Raw genomic sequence first — 20,165 nt, forward strand, 5'->3', positions numbered from 1 at the left:
AGGGGGTGTATGACAAATGTTAGCTTGATAATACAAGGGAGAATCAGGTTGAATACAAAGAAGTGAAAAAAGAAGAGGGGCAAAGAGACAGTACGAGAATAGATTGGCGGTTAGCATAATAGGGAATCCTATGGTCTTCTATACAGTAAAATGGTTGTCGGGAGTGGTGGGACTGATTAGGGACCAAAAATGGAGATTTATTGGTGGAAGCAGAAGGCACGGCAGAGGTACTAAATGAGTACTTTGCATCAGTGTTTACCAAGGACAAGGACTTTGCCAAAGCTTTGGTAAACAAGGAGTTAGCTGGGACATTGGGTGGGATAAAAAAATAGATGATGAAGAGGAGGTACTAGAAAGGCTGGCAGTGCTTACAGCGGATAAGTCACCCAGTCCAGATGGAATACATCCTAGGTTGCTGAGGGAAGCAAGGGTAAAAATTGCAGGTGGTGCTGGCCACAATCTTCCAATTCGCCTTAGATACAGGGGTGGTGCCAATGGACTGGAGGATTGTAAATGTTACACCTTTTTCAAAAAAAGGGGAGAAGGATAAACCTGACAATTACAGGAGTCAGTTTAACGTCAGTGGTGTTGAAGCTCTTAGAAACAATAATCTGGGAGAAAATTCACAGCCACTTGGACAAGCATGGACTAATAAAGGAGAGCCAGCACAGATTTGTTAAGTGCAAATTGTGTTTGACTAACTTGATTTGAGTTTTTTGATGAGGTAACAGAGAGGGTAGATGAGGACAGTGCAGTTGATGATGTGTATGTGGACTTTCAAAAGGCATTTAATAAAGTACCACATATTAAGGCTTGTTAGCAAAACTGAAGCGCATGGGATAAAAGGGACAGTAGCAGCATGGATACAAAATTGGCTACAGAATAGAAAAGAGTTGTGGTGATTGATATATGTTAATAACTTGGACTTGGGGGTACAGGGCACAGTTTCGAAATTTGCAGCTGACATGCAATAAACAGTGAGGAAGATAGTAATAGACTTCAAGAGGACATAGACAGACTGGTGGAATGGGTGGACATATGAAAAAGTGTGAGGTGATACATTTTGGTAGGAAGAATGAAGAGAGACAATACATGCAAAAATGGCAGAATTTTAAAGGGGGTGCAAGAAGAGAGACCTGGGGGTGCCTGTGCACAAATCTTTGAAGGTGACAGGACAGGCTAACAAAGCAGTTAATAAAGCACATGGGATCTTGGGCTTTATAAATAGAGGCTTAGAGTACAAAGCCAGGAAGTTATGCTGAACCTATTTAAAACACAAGTTTGCCACCCCCCCCACCCCCTTGGAGTATTGTGTCGAATTCTGGGCACTGCACTTTAAGACGTGAAGGCTTTGGAGAGGGTACAGAGGAGATTTACAAGAATGGTTCCGGGGATGAGGGACTACAGTTACGTGAATAGACTGGAGAAGCTGGGGTTGTTTTCCTTAGAGCAGAGAAGGCCGAGGAGATTTGATTAGAGGTGTTTAAAATCATTAAGGGTTTAGATAGTGTAAATAAAGAGAATCGGTTTCCAATGGCTGAAGGGTCGATAACCAGAGGGCACGGATTTAAGGTGATTAGCAAAAGAAGCAGAGGCAACATGAGGAAACAGTTTTTTACACAATGAGTGGTTAGGATTTGGAATGCACTGTCTGGTATGGTGGTGGATGCAGATTCAATAGCCGCCTTCAAAAGGGAATTGGATAAATACTTGGAAGGAAAATAAATTGCAGGGATATGGGGAAAGAGCGGGGGAGTGGGACTAACTGCACTGCTCTTCAAAGAGCCGGCGCAGACTTGATGGGCCGAATGGCCTCCTTCTGTGCTGTACTGTTCTATGATTATATTATGGGATCTAGATGTACTTGTGGACAATTTAAAAATAAAAAGTCTAGTCGTAGGAGTGCGTCTGAATGCCACAAGAATTCCGCTTTTTGCTCCATTTGCTTTGGCAAGCACCAGTGCCCTCTCCACAAGGCAGTAAGGTTAAGATCTATACTGCACCATGAGGAAAATAAGAATACAAACTCGTGCTCTTCCTCTTTTGTATCAGAAAGAGCATTTGGCCATTCATAAAATATAAAAATACATTATTTGAAATGAGAATTAAAACACTTAAATATTATTTAAAGCCATATAATCTCAACATCTCAATTATTATCTTACCGGTTTTCCAATAAATTAGGGCACACTTTTCTTTATGCAATTCATCAACGTACTCAGGATAAAAATTAATTAATTTTAAACCAGAAGTCATAGGACTGTGTTAAATATAGGCTCTGCTTTGCTGCTGACTGCACATTCTAAGGTGTTCGCCGTTGGCCCCGAAGAAAGCGGTCCAGAGATATCGCGATCTCTGTGGGGAGAAGCTTGCCTTTTTCGACGTGCAAATGATTTCAGTGCCGTATAATGGGTATTCCCTAGAGCGATCTGCCGTGAAGTCAACAAGCTGTCAAAGCAGCCAGTCACATTGCAGAATTTTCACAGGCAGGGAACCAGGAAACGAGAACTCGATTTTATCCTGACTTTCTAAAAATGTTAGAGAGCAAAATAAAGATTGGTGGTCTCACATGGGAATACAGCAGAACCTTAAATATCATGAACAAACTTAAGTTTCTTAAAAATTGTAATTACCATAAAAAAAACTTGCATTTATATAGCACCTTTCATGAGGTGAGGGTGCTACCAACTGAACCACAGCTGACACTACTGGAGAAATAACGGAGAAATTTGACACTCCACAAAATTAAAATTAGTTTTTCAGCGCCGTAACGTTTAGCAGTCAATACGCTGTTAAAACCCCAGTTACACCTAATCCAACAAGGCCTAATATTTAATGGGGTATTTAACAGCGATATTACTGCAGAAAAGCTCAAGTTTTCTTCAGTTTCAATGATGACACTGATCGCCTGCTACAGGGGGGGTTGGGCCACAGCGTAGCCAGTGTCGGATCAGTGAATGACTGACCTCAGCTTTAGGATTTCTGTGTTTAGATGCGCATGCGCTACATCCTGAAGTTGCGGTCAGTTTCAAAGGGGTAATAACAGCGAACGCTATTAGCTCGTCGCTATTACACACCGCAAATTGTGGCCCATAAACTTTAAATAATTTTACTCACTCCAAGCTTTTAATTATAAAATACAATTAGAGCAAGGCACCCTCAAGCCAGCTTGGCCCAGTGCCCTCAGGTGTAGGAAAACACATCTATTGCATTTGGCTCTGTGGAACCCTTTTCCTGTGGGTGGTGTGGAGGGTACAAAATAGATGGACCAAGTATTCAGCCACAGTTGGAGTACTGGCTTCAGACACGACAAAGGCACACCCAGCCAGCCCAGTCGACCCTGCAAAGTCATCCTCACTAACATCTGAGGATTTGTGCCAAAATTGGGAGAGCTGTCCCACAGATTAGTGAAGCAACAGCCTGATAGTTATACTCACAGAATCATACCTTTCAGCCAATGTCCCAGACTCCTCCATCACTATCCCTGGGTACGTCCTGTCCCACCGGCAGGACAGACCCACCAGAGGTGGCGGCACAGTGGTATACAGTTGGGAGGGAGTGGCCCTGGGACTCCTCAACATTGACTCCAGACCCCAAGAAGTCTCATGGGATAGATTCAGAACAGATCGAATAGCTCAAAACTGGGCATTCATGAGGCGCTGTGGGCCATCAGCAGCAGCAGAATTGTATTCCACCACCATCTGTAACCTTATGGCTCAGCATATCCCTCACTCTACTATTATCAAGCCAGGCGACCAACCCTGGTTCAATGAGGAGCGTAGAAGAGCATGCCAGGAGCAGCACCAGGCGTACCTAAAAATGAGGTGCCAACCTGGGGAAGCTGCAACACAGGACTACATGTATGCTAAACAACGGAAGCAGCATGCTATAGACAGAGCTAAGCGATCTCACAACCAACGGATCAGTTCAAAGCTCTGCAGTCCTGCCACATCCAGTCGTAAATGGTAGTGAACCATTAAACAATGGACGGGAGGAGGCGGCTCCACTAACATTCCCATCCTCAATGATGGTGGAGCCCAGCACGCCAGTGCAAAAGACAAGGCTGAAGAGTTTGTAACCATCTTCTGCCAGAAGTGCTGAGTGAATGATCCATCTCGGCCTCCTCCTGGAGGTCTCCACCATCGCAAAAGCCAGTCTTTAGCCAATTCGATTCACTCCACGTGATATCAAGAAATGTCCGAGTGCATTGGATACAGCAAAGGCTATGGGCCCCGACAACATCCTGGCTGTCGTGCTGAAGACTTGTGCTCCAGAACTAGCCGCGCCTCTAGCCAAGCTGTTCCAGTACAGCTACAACACTGGCATCTTCCAGAAAATGCAGAAAACTGCCCAGGTATGCCCTGTCCACAAAAAGGACAAATCCAACCCAGCCAATTAACACCCCATCATTCTACTCTCAATTATCAGCAAGTGATGAAAGGTGTTATCGACAGTGCTATCAAGCGACATTTACTCACCAATAACCTGCTCACAATGCTCAGTTTGGGTTCCGCCAGGACCACTCGGCTCCAGACCTCATTACAGCCTTGGTGCAAACATGGACAAAGGAGCTGAATTCCAGAAGTGAGGTGAGAGTGACTACCCTTGACATCAAGGCAGCATTTGATTGAGCATGGCATCAAGGAGCCCAAGTAAAACTGAAGTCAATGGGAATCAGGTGAAAAATTCTCCACTGGCTGGAGTCATATCTAGCACAAATGTTGTGGTTGTTGGGGGCCAATAATCTCAGCCCCAGGAAATCGCTGCAGGAGTTCCTCAGGGCAGTGTCCTAGGCCCAACCATCTTCAGCTGCTTCATCAATGAACTTCCCTCCATCATAAGGTCAGAAGTGGGGATGGTCGCTGATGATGGCAGTGTTCAGTTCCATTCGCAACTCCTCAGATAATGAAGCAGTCTATGCCTGCATGCAGCAAGACCTGGACGACATTCAGGTTTGGGCTGATAAGTGGCAAGTAACATTCGCACCACACAAAATTGCCAGGCAATGACTAGCTCCAAGAAGAGATATTCAACAGCATTACCATCACCTAATCCCCCAACATCAACATCCTGGGGGGGTCACCATTGACCAGAAACTTAATTGGATCAGCCACATAAATACTGTGGCGACTGGATCAGCCACAAATACTGTGGCTACACGAGGTCAGAGGCTGGGTATTCTGCAGCAAGTGTCTCACCTCCTGACTCCCCAAAGCCTTTCCACCATCTACAGGAGTGTGATGGGAATACTCTCCACTTGCCTGGATGAGTGCAACTCCAACAACACTTGAGAAGCGCTACACCATCCAGGACAAAGCAGCCGCTTGATTGGCACCCCATCCACTACCTTAAACATTCACTCCCTCCACCACTGGCGCACCGTGGCTGCAGTGTGTACCATCTACAAGGCACTGCAGCAACTCGCCAAGGCTTCTTCGACAGAACCTCCCAAACCCACGACCTCTACCACCTAGAAGGACATGGGCAGCAGGCGCATGGAAACACCACCACCTCCAAGTCCCTCACTGTTCTGACTTGGAAATATATCACCGTTTCTTCATCGTCGCTGGGTCAAAATCCTTGAACTCCCTCCCTAACAGGAGTATGGAAGTACCTTCATCACGCAGACGGCAGCGGTTCAAGGCGGTGGCTTGCCACCACCTTCTCGAGGGTAATTAGGGATGGGCAATAAATGCTGGCCTTGCCAGCAACGCCCACATCCCAGGAACAAAGAAAAAAAAGTTCCCTCTAAATACATGAAGCTGAGTCAAAATGACATGTCCAGTTAAGTAAAGCTTTTTCTAATTAATAATCTTTAAACATTTATAAATTGACAACAAAATTGCTGCATTACCAACTCTACCACTGTCAGTGTAATGCTATTTTCTAAGATGAGTTGGGAGTGGGGAAGCAAAAAGGAGCACATATTTAAGCAACTGAACTTAAACACAACAAGGTATCAACTTTAAAACTTATTACAGTACTTTTGGCTAAGTACTGGTTGTAGAGTGAATAATTTCTTACTCAACCATTTACCAACATTTGGATTATGTGAAAATTCAGCTCCAAGTTCTCAGACGTGCTGTTTTGTTGCCATGCTCATTTCCATAGAAAACTACATCCCACAGATAACCTGACGAACTGGAACAGAGTGGGCTGAAAGTGTGCAAGTTTACACTTAATCCAAAAAGAACCATAACCACAGATTTTATCTTTGTTACATAATTCTTTATGCTGTACCAAGACAAAAGTCCATGCAACTGGTGAACACCTCCTAATTACCAGTTACTACAAAAGGACCTTTGCTGCTCTTTTAAAATCTTTTGTAGCTATTTTGATTGAACAGATGTATTTGTAGTTAAAGTCAGTTATGAACAAACTAAAGTAACTTACAGCTGAGCTCTGAGCACTTAGTCTCCAACGCATGTACATAGACTTCTTGCTGTTTCCATCTAAAGGAAGAGGGTCAAATATTAGACACTTAACTGTTTCCTATGCAAATACAATAAGTAAAAACAACATTTTGTTGCATTCACACCTAGAATTGGATTTGAACATAGGAACAGCAGTAGGCCATTCAGCCCCTCAAGCTCGTTCCACCATTCAATTAGATCACAGCTGATCTGTATTTTAGCTCCGTCTACCCGCCTTGGTTCCGTAACCCTTGATAACCTTGCTTAACAAAATATCAACCAGCCAATCTGAGTTTTGAACTTTTCAATTGACCTAGCCTCAACAGCTATTTGGGAGAGAGAGTTCCAGATCTTCACTATCTTTTATGTGAAGAAGCACTTCCTGAGAAGAGTCTGAAAAATATTGGCAAGGAAAACCCAAGATGTTTTATAAATACATAAGGAGTAAGAGGATTAATAAAGAGAAGGGCCTATTAGAGATCAAAACAGTAACCTGTGTGTGGCGGCGTGGGTATGGTTCTTAAATACTTTGCATCTGTCTTCATAAAAAAGGACGATGCAGACATTGTAGTTAAGGAGGAGTGTGAAATATTAGATGCGATAAACATAGCAAGAGGAAATATTAAGGGGATTAGCATCTTTGAAAGTAGATAAATCGCCAGGTCCGGATGAAATGTATCCCAGGTTGTTATGAGAAGCAAGGGAGGAAATCGTGAAGGCTCTGGCCATCATTTTCCAATCCTCTCTAGCTACAGGTGTGGTGCCGGAGGACATAGAAACATAGAAGATAGGAGCAGGAGTAGGCCATTCGGCCCCTTGAGCCTGCTCCGCCATTCAATGCGATCATGGCTGATCATCCAAATTCAGTACCCTGTCCCTGCCTTCTCCCCATATCCCTTGATCCCTTTAGCCTTAAGAAATATATCCAACTCCTTCTTGAATATATTTAATAAATTGGCCTCTACTGCCTTCTTTGGCAGAGAATTCCACAGGTTCACCACTCTCTGGGTGAAGAAATTCCTCCTAATTTCTGTTCTAAATGGCTTACCCCTTATCGTTAGACTGTGACCCCTGGTTCTGGACTCCCCGACCATCGGGAACATCCTTCCTGCATCTAGTCTGTCTAGTCCTGTCAGAATTTTACAAGTTTCAATGAGATCCCCCCTCATTCTTCTGAACTCCAGCGGGTACAAGCCCTCATACGTCATTCCTGCCATCCCAGGTATCAGCCTGGTGAATCTTCACTGAACTCCTTCCATGGCAAGAACATCCTTCCTCAGATAAGGCGACCAAAACTGCACACAATACTCCAGATGTGGTCTCACCAAGGCCCCGTACAACTGCAGCAAGACATCCTTGTTCCTGTACTCAAACCCTCTCGCTACGAAGGCCACCATACCATTTGCCTTCTTAACCACCTGTTGCACCTGAATGCTTACCTTCAGCGACTGGTGCACAAGGACACCCAGGTCTTGTTGCACTTCCCCTTCTCCCAATCTATTGCCATTCAGATAATAATCTGCCTTCTTGTTTTTGACACCAAAGTGGATAACCTCGCATTTATCCACGTTATATTGCATCTGCCATGCTTCTGCCCAATCACCCAACCTGTCCAAATCATACTGGAGTTTCTCGGCATCCTCCTTACAGCACACACGCCCACCCAGCTTTGTGTCGTCTGCAAACTTGGAGATATTACATCTAGTTCCCTCGTCCAGATCATTAATATATATTGTGAATAGCTGGGGTCCAAGGACCGATCCCTGCGGTACCCCACTAGTCACTGCCTGCCACTCGGAAAAAGAGCCGTTTATTCCAACTCTTTGCTTTCTGTAGCCAACCAGTTCTCTATCCAAGTCAATACCTTGCCCCCAATCCCATGTGCCTTAACTTTACACGCTAATCTCTTATGTGGGACCTTATCGAAAGCCTTTTGAAAGTCCAAATACACCACATCCACTGGTTCTCCCATATCTATTTTACCAGTTACATCCTCAAAAAACTCCAGTAGATCAGTCGAGCACAATTTACCTTTTGTAAATCCATGTTGACTTTGTTCGATCCGGTCACTGTTTTCCAAGTGCTCTGCTATTACATCTTTTAATGTAAGGACTGCTGATGTTGTACCGTTGTTTAAAAAAGGGAGAAAGGGATGGACCGAGTAATTACAGGCCAGTCAGCCTAAACTCGGTGGTGGGCAAATTATTGAAAAAAATTCTGATAGCAGTATTTGCCATTTAGAAATGCACGGATTAATCAAGGGCAGTCAGCATCGATTTGTTAAGGGAAGGGCGTGTATGACTAACTTGATTTAATTTTTTGAGGTGGTAACAAGGATGCTTGGTGAGGGTAGTGTATTTGATGTAGTCTACATGGATTTTAGCAAGGCACTTGACAAGGTCCCACATGGCAGACTGGTCAGAAAAGTAAAAGCCCATGGGACCAAGGAAAAGTGGCAAGTTGGATCCAAAATTGGCTCAGTAGCAGGAAGCAAAGGGTTATGGTTTTTGTGACTGGAAGGCTGTCTCCAGTGGCGTTCCGCAGGGCTCAATACTAGGTCCCTTGTTTTCTGTGGTATATATCAACGATTTAGACTTCAATGTAGGGGGCATGATTAAGAAGTTTGCAGATGATACAAAAATTGGCCGTGTGGTTGATAGCGAGGAAGAAAGCTGTAGACTGCAGGAAGATATCAAGGGACTAGTCAGGTGGGCAGAAAAGTGGCAAATTGAATTCAATCTGGAGAAGTGTGAGGTAATGCATTTGGGGAGGGCAAACAAGGCAAGGGAATACACAATAAATGGTAGGATACTGAGAAGTGTAGAGGAACAGAGGGACCTTGGAGTGCATGTCCACAGATCCCTGAAGGTTGCAGGACAGGTAGATAGGTTGGTTAAGAAGGCATAGGGAATATTTTCCTTTAATAGCCGAGGCATAGAATATAAGAGCAGGGAGGTTATGCTAGAACTGTATAAAACACTAGTTAGGCCACAGCTAGAATACTGCGTGCAGTTTTGGTCACCACATAAACAGGAAGGATGTGATTGCACTATGAGAGGGTACAGAGAATTACGAGGATGTTGCCTGGACTGGAGAATTAAAAAAAAATTCATTTATGGGATGTGGGCATTGCTGGCAAGACCAGCATTTATTGCCCACCCCTAATTGCCCTCGAGAAGGTGGTGGTGAGCTGCCTTCTTGAACCACTGCAGTCCGTGTGGTGAAGGTACTCCCACAGTGCTGTTAGGTAGGGAGTTCCAGGATTTTGACCCAGCAACGATGAAGGATCGGCGATATACTTCCAAGTCAGGATGGTGTGTGACTTGGAGGGGAACTTGGAGGTGGTCCCGTGCGCCTGCTGCCCTTGTCCTTCTAGGTGGAAGAGGTCGTGGGTTTGGGAGGTGCTGCCGAAGAAGCCTTGGCGAGTTGCTGCAGTGCATCTTGTAGATGGTACACACTGCAGCCACGGTACGCCGGTGGTGGAGGGAGTGAATGTTAAGGTGGTAGATGGAGTGCCAATCAAGCAGGCTGCTTTGTCCAGTATGGTGTCGAACTTCTTCAGTGTTGTTGGAGCTATACTCATCCAGGCAAGTGGAGAGTACTCCATCACGCTCCTTACTTGTGCCTTGTAGATGGTAGAAAGGCTTTGGGGAATCAGGAGGTGAGACACTCGCCGCAGAATACCTAGCCTCTGACCTGCTCTTGTTGCCACGGTATTTATGTGGCTGGTCCAGTTAAGTTTCTGGTCAATGGTGACCCCCAGGATTCGGCGATAGTAATGCCATTGAATGTCAAGGGGAGGTGGTTAGACTCTCGCTTGTTGGAGATAGTCATTGCCTGGCACTTCTGTGGCGCAAATGTTACCTGCCACTTATCAGCCCAAGGCTGAATGTCGTCTAGGTCTTGTTGCATGCGGGCATGGACTGCTTCATTATCTGAGGAGTTGTGAATGGCACTGAACACTGTGCAGTCAGCAGCGAACATCCCCATTTCTGACCTTATGTTGGAGGGAAGGTCATTGATGAAGCAGCTGAAGATGGTTGGGCCTAGGACACTGCCCTGAGGAAGTTCTGCAGCTATGTCATTTAGCTATGAGGAAGGATTGGATAGGCTGGGGTTGTTTTCTTTGGAACAGAGGAGGCGGACGTGAGATTTGATTGAGGTGTATAAAATTATGGGGGTGGGGGGCCTATTTAGAGTGGATAGGAAGGACCCATTTCCCTTCGCAGAGGTGTACAAGGGCAATTAGGGATGGGCAATAAATTCTGGCCTGCCAGCGACGCCCAGATCCCAGGAACAAATTAAAAAAAACCCAGGAGGCATAGATTTAAAGTAATTGGCAGAAGGATTAAAGTAATTGGCAGAAGGATTAGAGGGGAGTTGAGGAGAATTTTTTTTCACCTGGAGGATGGTGGGAGTAAGAAACTCACTGACTGAAAGGGTGGTAGAGGAAAAAACCCTTATTACATTTAAGAAGTGCTTGGATATGCACTTGGAAGCGCTGAAACCTACAAGGCTACGGACTAAGAGCTGGAAAGTGGAAATAGGCTGGATAGTTCTTTTTTTGCCAGCACAGACATGATGGGCTGAATGGCCTCCTTCTGTGCCGTAAATGTGTATGATTCTATGACATCACGCTTGAACAGCCTAGATCTAACTTTATTATGCCCCCTTGTGCTGGACGCCCCCACAAGAGGAAATAGTTTCTATCCTATCAACGCCTTCGATCACCTTAAAAAACTCAATTATATCACCTCTTAATCTTCTATATTCAAGGGAATACAAGCCTAGTCTATGCAAATGATCCTTAGAATTTAACCTGTTTAGCCCCAGTATCATTCTGGTGAATCTGTGCTGCACCCCCAAGAGAAATATATCCTTCCTGAGGTGTGGTGCCCAGAACTGAATGCAGTATTCCAGATGGGGTCTAACCAGAGCTCTGTACAGCTGTAAAATAATTTCCACCCCTTTGTATTCCAGCCCTCGAGGTAAAGGCAAACATTCCATTAGTCTTTTAAATTATTTTTTGTACCTGTCCACTAGCTTTTAGCGATTTCTGTACTTGGACCCTTAAATCTCTCTGCTCATCCAGTTCCTAGCTACTCGCCATTTCGCAAATACGCTGATCTATCTTTCTTTCAGTCCAAAGTAGATGACCTCACACTTTCCCACACAGAACTTCATCTGCCAGTTTTGCCCACTCACTTAATCTATCAATGTCCTTATGCAACTTCCTGCTCCCATCTATACTATTTACTCATCTGCAAACTTAGATATACAGATCTCTAGTCCTTCATCCAAATCATTTATAAATATAGTGAAAAGCTGAGGGCCCAGTACAGATCCCTTTTGGGGGGGGGGGGGGGCAGAAAGAGGACCTCGTCATTTCCCACCAATTTGAGTACATGCCCATTATCACTATTCTCTCCTGCTTGCTAATCAATTCCATATCCAAGCCAATAGGATGCTCCAATTCATTTTTGTTAACAGTCTCTTACATGGAACCTTGTCGTGTGCCTTCTGGAAGTCCATATGAAAAACATCCATAGACATTCCATTATCTATTTTTTGTTACCGCCTCTCAAAATTCAGCTCATATTTGTCCAAATGCTCAGTCATTCTGTCCCTAATGAGATTCTAGTAACTTCCCCACAACAGACATTAGACTAATTGGCCTATAATTTGCTGATTTATCTCTCCTACCCTTCTTGAATAATGGAGTTTTCCAATCCAAGGTGACAATTGGCATAAAAATCCAACTGAATTACTGATGTTCTTCAGGGAAAGGAAGCTGCCCCCCTACCTGGTCTGGCCTACACGTGACTCAAGTCCCACACTACATAGTTGACTCTTAATGTCCACAGCGCAACTAGGGATGGACATTGGGCGATGCTGGCAAAGCAACATTTAAAGATAAAATTCAGCTAAGAATGCAGACTGATCAAGGTATGTAGCCCATAAGAAGGTTAAGTGCATAGTTGAAAAGTGAGGTATCAAATCTTCAAAAGGTAAAAGTAACTGTGCCAGCAAAGAGAAAATGAAAAGAGTAACAGCAACAGTTGGACAAGGAACAAGCAACACTGGACATCACTGAAGGGGTGCAGAACACTTTGCAAGGGGAAGGGGAACAGCTAGAAGTCATAGTTCACATTGGAATCAACAACATAGGAAGGAAAAAGGGTTGAGGTCCGACAGATAAAAGTTTCAGGAGCAAGGGAGGAAATTGAAGAGTAGGACCTCAAAGGTGGTATTCTCTAGATTACTCCCACGTGCTAGTGAGTATTAGGAACAGCAAGATGAGACATGTTAACGGGTGGCTGGAGGGATGGTGCAGGAGGGAGGGCTTCAGATTCCTGGGCTGTTGGGGCTAGTTCTGGTGCAGGAGGGTCCTGTATAAGATGACGGGTTGCACCTCAACAGAGCTGGGACCAAAGTCCTCGCGGGGAGGTTAACTGGTGCTGTAGGGGAGGGTATAAACTAATTTGGCTGGGGGAGGGGCACCAGGAAGAAGCATTAAAGAGAGACAAGATGCACAGAGGATTGGGAGAGACAAAGAGCATTAGAATAAAGGGTTTTTCAGAAATAAGGGGGATCATACTGGGGGGAAATGCGATGCAGTGGAGTTTGGAGTGCATGTCCGTAAATGGACGGAGTGTGATAAATAAGGTTGGTGAGCTGTACGTGGAATTATGATAGAGACACAATGGAGGGGCTCAAATCATGGGAGAATTGGGCACTTAATATTCCTGGCTACAATGTATTCAGAAAAGATGGGGAAGGCATTGATCAAAACCTTCAATTATCCTAATATAGACTGGGAAAATAACAGTGCAAAGGGCAACGAGGTGGAGGAATTCCTGAAGTGTGTACACGAAAACTTTCTTGGATCAGTATATTTCCTACCCAACGAAGGAGGAACCAGTGTTGGATCTAGTTCTGGGGAATGAAGTGGGATAAGTGGAGCATGTCAGTGGGGGAGCATCTGGGGAACAGTGATCATAATATTAGGTTTAGAGTAATTATGGAAAAGGACGAGGAAAAATCAAATGTGAAAATACTCAACTGCTCAAAAAAAAGATAAACCTGGCAACTACAGGCCAGTTACCCTGACGGTGGCAGTGGGGAAACTTTTGGAGACAGTAATCCAGGACAAAATGAATTGGTACTTGGAAAAATAACAAATCAAAGCCAGCACGGATTTGTTAAAGGAAAATAGTGTTCGACTAACTTGACCGAGTTGTTTGACGAAGTTACGGAAAGGGTCGATGTAGGTAGTGCAGTTGCTGTATATATGGACGTTCAAAAGCTGTTCGATAAGTACCACATAATAGAATTGTTAGCAAAATTGAAGCCCGTGGGATTAAAGGGATAGGGCTGCATGGATACGAAACTGGCAAAGGGCCAGACAGTATTGGTGAACTGTTGTTTTTCAGACTGGTATGTATAGTGGTATCGGCCAGGGATTAGGACAACTGCTCTTTTTTGATATATATTAATGACCTGGACTTGGGTATACAGGTCATAATTTCAAAGTTTGCAGATGACGCGAAACTCGGAAATGTAGTAAACAAATGAAGAGGATAACAAACAAACTTCAGGAGGACATTGACAAACTGGTGAAATGAGTTGCCATATGGCAGATGAAATTTAACACAGGAATGTGAAGTGATTCATTTTGGTAGTAAGAATGAAATGATGCAATATAAACTAAATGGTACAATTTTAAAGGGGGTGAAGAAAGACCTGGAGGGTCTACGTACACAAATCTTTGAAGATGACAGGACAAATTGAGAAGCCTGTTAAAAAGGCATATGGGACCTTTGACTTTATAAATAGAGGCATAGTGTACAAAAGCAAGGAAGTTATGCTAAACCTTGGTTAGGCCCCAGCTGGAGTATTGTGGCCAATTCTGGGCAGCACACTTCAGGAAGGATCTCATGGCTTTAGAGAGGGTGCTTAGGATATTTACTGGAATGGTACCAGGGATGGAGGAGTGCAGTTATGTGGAGAGACGAGAGAAGCTGGGATTGTTCTTAGAGCAGAGGAGGTAAAGGGGAAATTTGATAGGTGTTCAAAGTCACAAAGGGGTTTGATAGAGTAAATAAGGAGAAACCGTTTCTAGTGGCAGAAGGGTCTGTAACCAGAGGAAACAGATTTAAGGTAATTGGCAGAAGAACCAGAGGTGACATAAGGATTTTTTTTTTTTTTTTTTAAACTCAGCGAGTTATGATCTGGAATGCACTGCTTGAAAAGGCAGTGGAAAGAGATTCAATAGTAACTTTCAAAAGAGAGTATGAAGAATACTTGAAGGGGAAACATTTGCAGGACTATGGGGAAAGTGCAGGGGAGTGGGACTAATCGGATAGCTCTTTCAAAGAGCTGGCACAGGCACGATAGGCCCCCTTCTGTGCTGCATCATTTCATGAACAGAATTCTTGCCAGGTGATTGATGGTACGAAATAAGATGGCTCTAGTTTGTTGGATGAGATTCTGCAGGAGGCAAATACCAGACAACTAAAGAGTTAGGATTAAAGGAGAGGAAAAGGTTTAGGAGACTGGCTGAAGTACTGCGCCAATTAGGAATACAAGAAGCTGACAAACTACTTTAAGTTAGTCATCATCACAAAGCACTTGGCATTCATGCTATCCTGACCAACAGAAGACGAGAACCAGTGCAGATGGTGAGCACCACTTCTGACATGCAATTTCAGCAGGGAGAAATTAGCCAATAGACTCAATTTTCTTTTGAAAGTTGAAAAATTCTACAGAGTTATTAAGGTTAGGAGGGGGTTAGACACAGACTAGTGAGAAAGGGCCTGGGTACAATTTTGGGTGTTTGGGCTGTGATGCATTGGAATCTTTGGACTATATTTGTATATTTTCCAAAGACAAGGGGACATCACTAGAGGTAAAGTTCTTCCCTCTGATGCCAAATATAGAGGAAAAAATAAGTCAGGCTGGAAGGCAGAGCAAATATGTAACGGCACAAGGGAGTAGGGCAAGGCTATATATGGCATTTATTTTAATGCAAGGAGTCTTACGAATAAGGTGGATGAACTGAAGTTGTTGATGAACGCATAGGAGTATGATATTGTTGCTATCACGGAGACATGGTTGAGGGAGGGGCAAGACTGGCAGCTCAATATTCCGGGGTATAGAATCTTCAGGCGAGAGAGGGGGGGGTAAAAAGAGGGGGTGTCGCAATATTAATTAAGGAGACAATTACTGCTGTAAAGAGGGATGATATATTAACAGGTTCCTCTAATGAGGCCATATCACAGAATCACAGAAACCCCACAGTGCAGATAGAGGCCATTTCGGCCCATCGAGCCTGCACCGACACATATCCCACCCGATCCCCGTAACCCCTACACCAACACATATCCCACCCTATCCCTGTAACCCCACGCATTTAATCCCCCTAACACTAAGGGTCAATTTATCATAGCCAATCAACCTAACCCACACATCTTTGGACTGTGGGAGGAAACCGGAGCACCCGGAGAAAACCCACGCAAAACACAGGGAGAATGTGCAAACTCCACACAGACAGTCGCCCGAGGCTGGATTCCAACCCGGGTCCCTGGTGCTGTGAGGCAACAGTGCTAACCACTATGCCACCATGCTGTTCCCCATATGGGTTGAACTTAAAAACAAAAAGGGGGCTAGCACTTTGCTGGGAGTGTACTATAGGCCCCCAAACAGCCAGGGGGAGATAGAGGAACAGATATGTAGGCAAATCTCAGAGAAGTGTGCAAGTAATAGGGTAATTATAGTGGGGGATTTCAACTTCCCCAATATTAACTGGGATAGTCAGAGTGTGAAAGGCTTAGAGGGTGCAGAATTCTTAACGTGCATCCAGGACAGCTTTTTGAGCCAGCATGTAGAAAGTCCTACAAGAGAGGGGGCGGTACTGGACCTAATTCTAGGGAATGTGGCCGGGCAAGTGGTAGAAGTGTTAGTAGGTGAGCACTTTGGAGCCAGTGACCATAATTCGGTGAGATTTAAGGTAGTCATGGAAAAGGACAAGGATGGACCGGAAATAAAGGTTCTAAATTGGGGGAAGGCCGATTTTAATATGATACGGCAGGATCTGGCCAATGTGGACTGGGATCAGCTACTTGAAGGAAAATCCACATCGGAGCAATGGGAGTCTTTCAGAAAGGAAATTGAGAGAGTACAATGGCAACATGTTCCCGTAAAAGGTCAAGGGTGGGATCAACAAGCCCATGGAACCATGGATGTCAAGGGATATACGAGAATGGATTAGGAAAAAAAGGGGGGCTTTTGGCAGATACAAAGGACTAAAGACAGAGGAAGCCCTAGAGGAGTATAAAAAGTGCAGGGGGATAATTAAAAAAGAAATTAGGAGAGCGAGGAGGGGCCATGAAATAACACTGGCGAGCAAAATAAAGGAAAATCCTAAGGTGTTTTATAAGTATATTAAGGGCAAGAGGATAACTAGGGAAAGAGTAGGGCCCATTAGGGACCAAAGTGGCAAACTGTGTGTAGAGCCAGAGGATGTAGGTGGGGTTTTAAATGAATTTTTTGCATCTGTGTTCACTATGGAGAAGGACGATGTGGACATAGAAATCGGGCAGGGGGACTGTGATATACTTGAACATATTAACATCGAGAGGGAGGAGGTACTAGCGGTTTTAGCAGGCTTAATAAAAGTGGATAAATCTCCAGGCCCGGACGAGATGTATCCCAGGCTACTATGTGAGGCAAAGGAGATGATTGCAGGGGCTCTGACACAAATTTTCAGAACCTCTCTGGCCACAGGGGATGTGCCAGAGGACTGGAGAACAGCTAACGTAGTACCATTATTCAAGAAGGGTAGTAGGGATAAACCAGGGAATTACAGGCCAGTGAGCCTAACATCAGTGGTAGGGAAATTATTGGAAAAAATTCTGAGGGGCAGAATTGGTCTCCACTTGGAGAGGCAGGGATTAATTAGGGATAGCCAGCATGGCTTTGTCAAGGGAAGATCATGTCTGACCAATTTGATTGAATTTTTCAAGGGGGTGACTAGGTGTGTGGATGAGGGTACTGCAGTGGATGTGGTTTACATGGATTTCAGTAAGGCTTATGATAAAGTTCCGCATAGGAGACTGGTCAGGAAGGTAAGAGCCCATGGGATCCAGGGTGCCATGGCACATTGGATCCAAAACTGGCTTAGTGGCAGAAGGTGATGGTGGAAGGTTGTTTTTGTGACTGGAAGCCTGTGTCCAGTGGGGTACCGCAGGGATCGGTGCTGGGTCCCTTGCTGTTTGTGGTCTATATTAATGATTTGGATGTGAATGTAAAAGGTATGATCAGTAAGTTCGCAGATGACACGAAAATCGGTGGGGTGGTAAATAGCGAGGCGGGAAGCCTCAGGCTACAGGACGATATAGATGGGTTGGTCAGATGGGCGGAACAGTGGCAAATGGAATTTAACCCTGAAAAGTGTGAGGTGATGCATTTTGGACGGACTAACAAGGCAAGGGAATACACAATGAATGGAAAGACAGAGGATCAGAGGGACCTTGGTGTGTATGCACATAGATCCCTGAAGGCAGCAGAACAGGTGGATAAGGTGGTTAAAAAGGCATATGGGATACTTGCCTTCATTAGCCGAGGCATAGAATACAAGAGCAGGGAGGTTATGATGGAGCTGTACAAAACGCTGGTAAGACCACAGCTGGAGTACTGTGTGCAGTTCTGGTCGCCACACTATAGGAAGGATGTGATTGCTTTGGAGAGGGTGCAGAGGAGATTTACCAGGATGTTACCTGGGCTGGAGCGCTTCAGCTATGAAGACTGGACAGGCTGGGGTTGTTTTCCTTGGAGCAGAGAAGGCTGAGGGGGGACCTGATTGAGGTATACAAAATTATGAGGGGCATAGATAGGGTGGATAGAAAGGAACTTTTCCCCTTAGTAGAGGGGTCAATAACAAGGGGGCATAGATTCAAGGTAAGGGGCAGGAGGTTTAGAGGGGATTTGAGGAAGAACTTTTTCACCCAGAGGGTGGATGGAATCTGGAACTCACTGCCTGAAAGGGTGGTAGAGGCAGGAACCCTCAACATTCAAGAAGCATTTGGATGAGCACTTGAAATGCCATAGCATACAAGGCTACGGACCAAATGCTGGAAAATGGGATTAGATTAGACAGGGCTTGATGGCCGGCGCGGACGCGATGGGCCTCTTTCTGTGCTGTATAACTCTGTGACTCTATTCAACCTAACTCTTTGTGAGCATAAATCCAACCTTCAGGATTTGCATGAAGGCACATTCTTGGGGCAGTGCACATGAAGCTTCACTATTTATTTCCACTGTTGGAAATGTTTTATTGAAAAAGAGTGTTGGAGAATGTGAACATTCTTCATCTTGAGATTTTTTGAACTTAAAGTATGTTATCATCAATTGTGCTTTCTGTTTGAAGTGTGGGATGAGAGACGTTTATAGTTGTAACAAATTGAGACTGGATATAATACCCATTTTAGGTAGTCTAGACAGGACACTGGGAGCGTATTGGTGCAATGGTTACAAATAATGTTAAAGGAAGATAGATAAGTTAGTTCTCCCTTCAATAATACAGGAGAGTTAAATATTAATCTGTGCTGAATGGAGGATATCTGCTGCTAACTACCAGCAAACTTAAGCAATGACCATCTTAGAAACAAATCGTGGCTTCTAATTGTCACTCGCTAACAAGATCCCCAGCATTCAGAGTGGTAGCATATTTTGTCCCATAAGATGCTAGTTTTCTGGTTGCTGCACAGCTCCTTTTCAGTAAAAGCCTTCAAACGTGAGTAGCATATGTGGATGGAAGAGGTTAAAGTAAAAATTAGTACAATTGGCCTCAGTCTCCCTGGATTGGAGACAAAATTGTTAAGTGCCATGGCTCCTGATCACTATCTGGTGAGGAAAAGACATCAGAAAATCCTGGAATTTGATTAAAATGCCATCTAATCCAAGAGTAAATAAAGGTCATGCAAATCATGTTAAACAGTTACTCCCAGTTTCAAATTTTATTTCAGCAAAGCACTACCTGGAACACAAATCATCTCGGGACAGGGTCTTGAAGTCCGATTCACTTAAGCGAACCTATTGTGAAACAAAACAGGTCATTAGCTATTGCTATCATAAGTGACACACATATAGTTTATCTGCAGCTTTTTTGGGCTTACCTTCTTTGGGAGAGGTTCTTCATTAGTCATTCTGATATCTGAAACAAAAGTTGGCAAATTAAGATAATAATCTACACACTTAGCCACAATCTTCTTACAATTAATTAGGAATCATTATACATTGCGGTCATTGGTTTGGCATAATGGTCCCAATGCTACAAGAAATAGAAGCCTTAATACACCACCTTAAATTCCTCCCACCACTACAACCAATAGTGTTACTATCAGTATGGCACCCCAGTATTTCACAGCTCAAAATACTATGACAAACAAAATCTACAACAGCATTGTTCATCACAGTTCAAGTGGACAAAACAAGAAAATTTCCTCAATACAGCTGTTAAAATTTCACCTTTATCCATCACACACCTAATGACAGAGCACATTAACTGCCTCAAACAACTATAAAATAAAAGTTGACTTCACAAATTTCTACTGCTTAAAGCGATCAACAAAATTAGTTCACGTCATGAAACTTTCTATAGCTCACGAACTTGTACATGGAAAACTTGAGACACAGGCAACCAATCCGATTATAAAAATTAGATAAAGTTGACAATTAAGCATAAAGCACATG

At 44.1% G+C, this 20,165-nt stretch overlaps 1 protein-coding gene across 3 annotated transcripts in view; it reads right to left on the bottom strand.

Annotated features, from left to right (window-relative positions):
• wtap (WT1 associated protein) overlaps positions 1 to 19,886 on the bottom strand; it is a 61,783-nt gene extending 41,897 nt beyond the window's left edge. Inside the window, exons 1-3 of one of the 3 annotated variants that reach the window (XM_085981542.1) lie at positions 19,589 to 19,886; positions 19,450 to 19,505; positions 6,394 to 6,452 (exon numbers count right to left, since the gene is read on the bottom strand). In XM_085981542.1, the coding sequence (XP_085837668.1) occupies positions 6,394 to 6,452; positions 19,450 to 19,505; positions 19,589 to 19,618 (145 nt within the window). In that variant the 5' untranslated portion in view covers positions 19,619 to 19,886. Of the gene's footprint in view, positions 1 to 6,393; positions 6,453 to 19,449; positions 19,508 to 19,588 lie in introns of those variants that run through there. The other 2 variants (XM_085981546.1, XM_085981543.1) reach the window with 2 other exon arrangements.
• Between the last annotated feature and the right edge of the window lie 279 nt (positions 19,887 to 20,165).

This window comes from Somniosus microcephalus, chromosome 3 (assembly GCF_052327205.1).
Source record: "Somniosus microcephalus isolate GS21.2 chromosome 3, FLI_Smic_1.0, whole genome shotgun sequence".
NCBI lineage: Eukaryota > Metazoa > Chordata > Chondrichthyes > Squaliformes > Somniosidae > Somniosus > Somniosus microcephalus.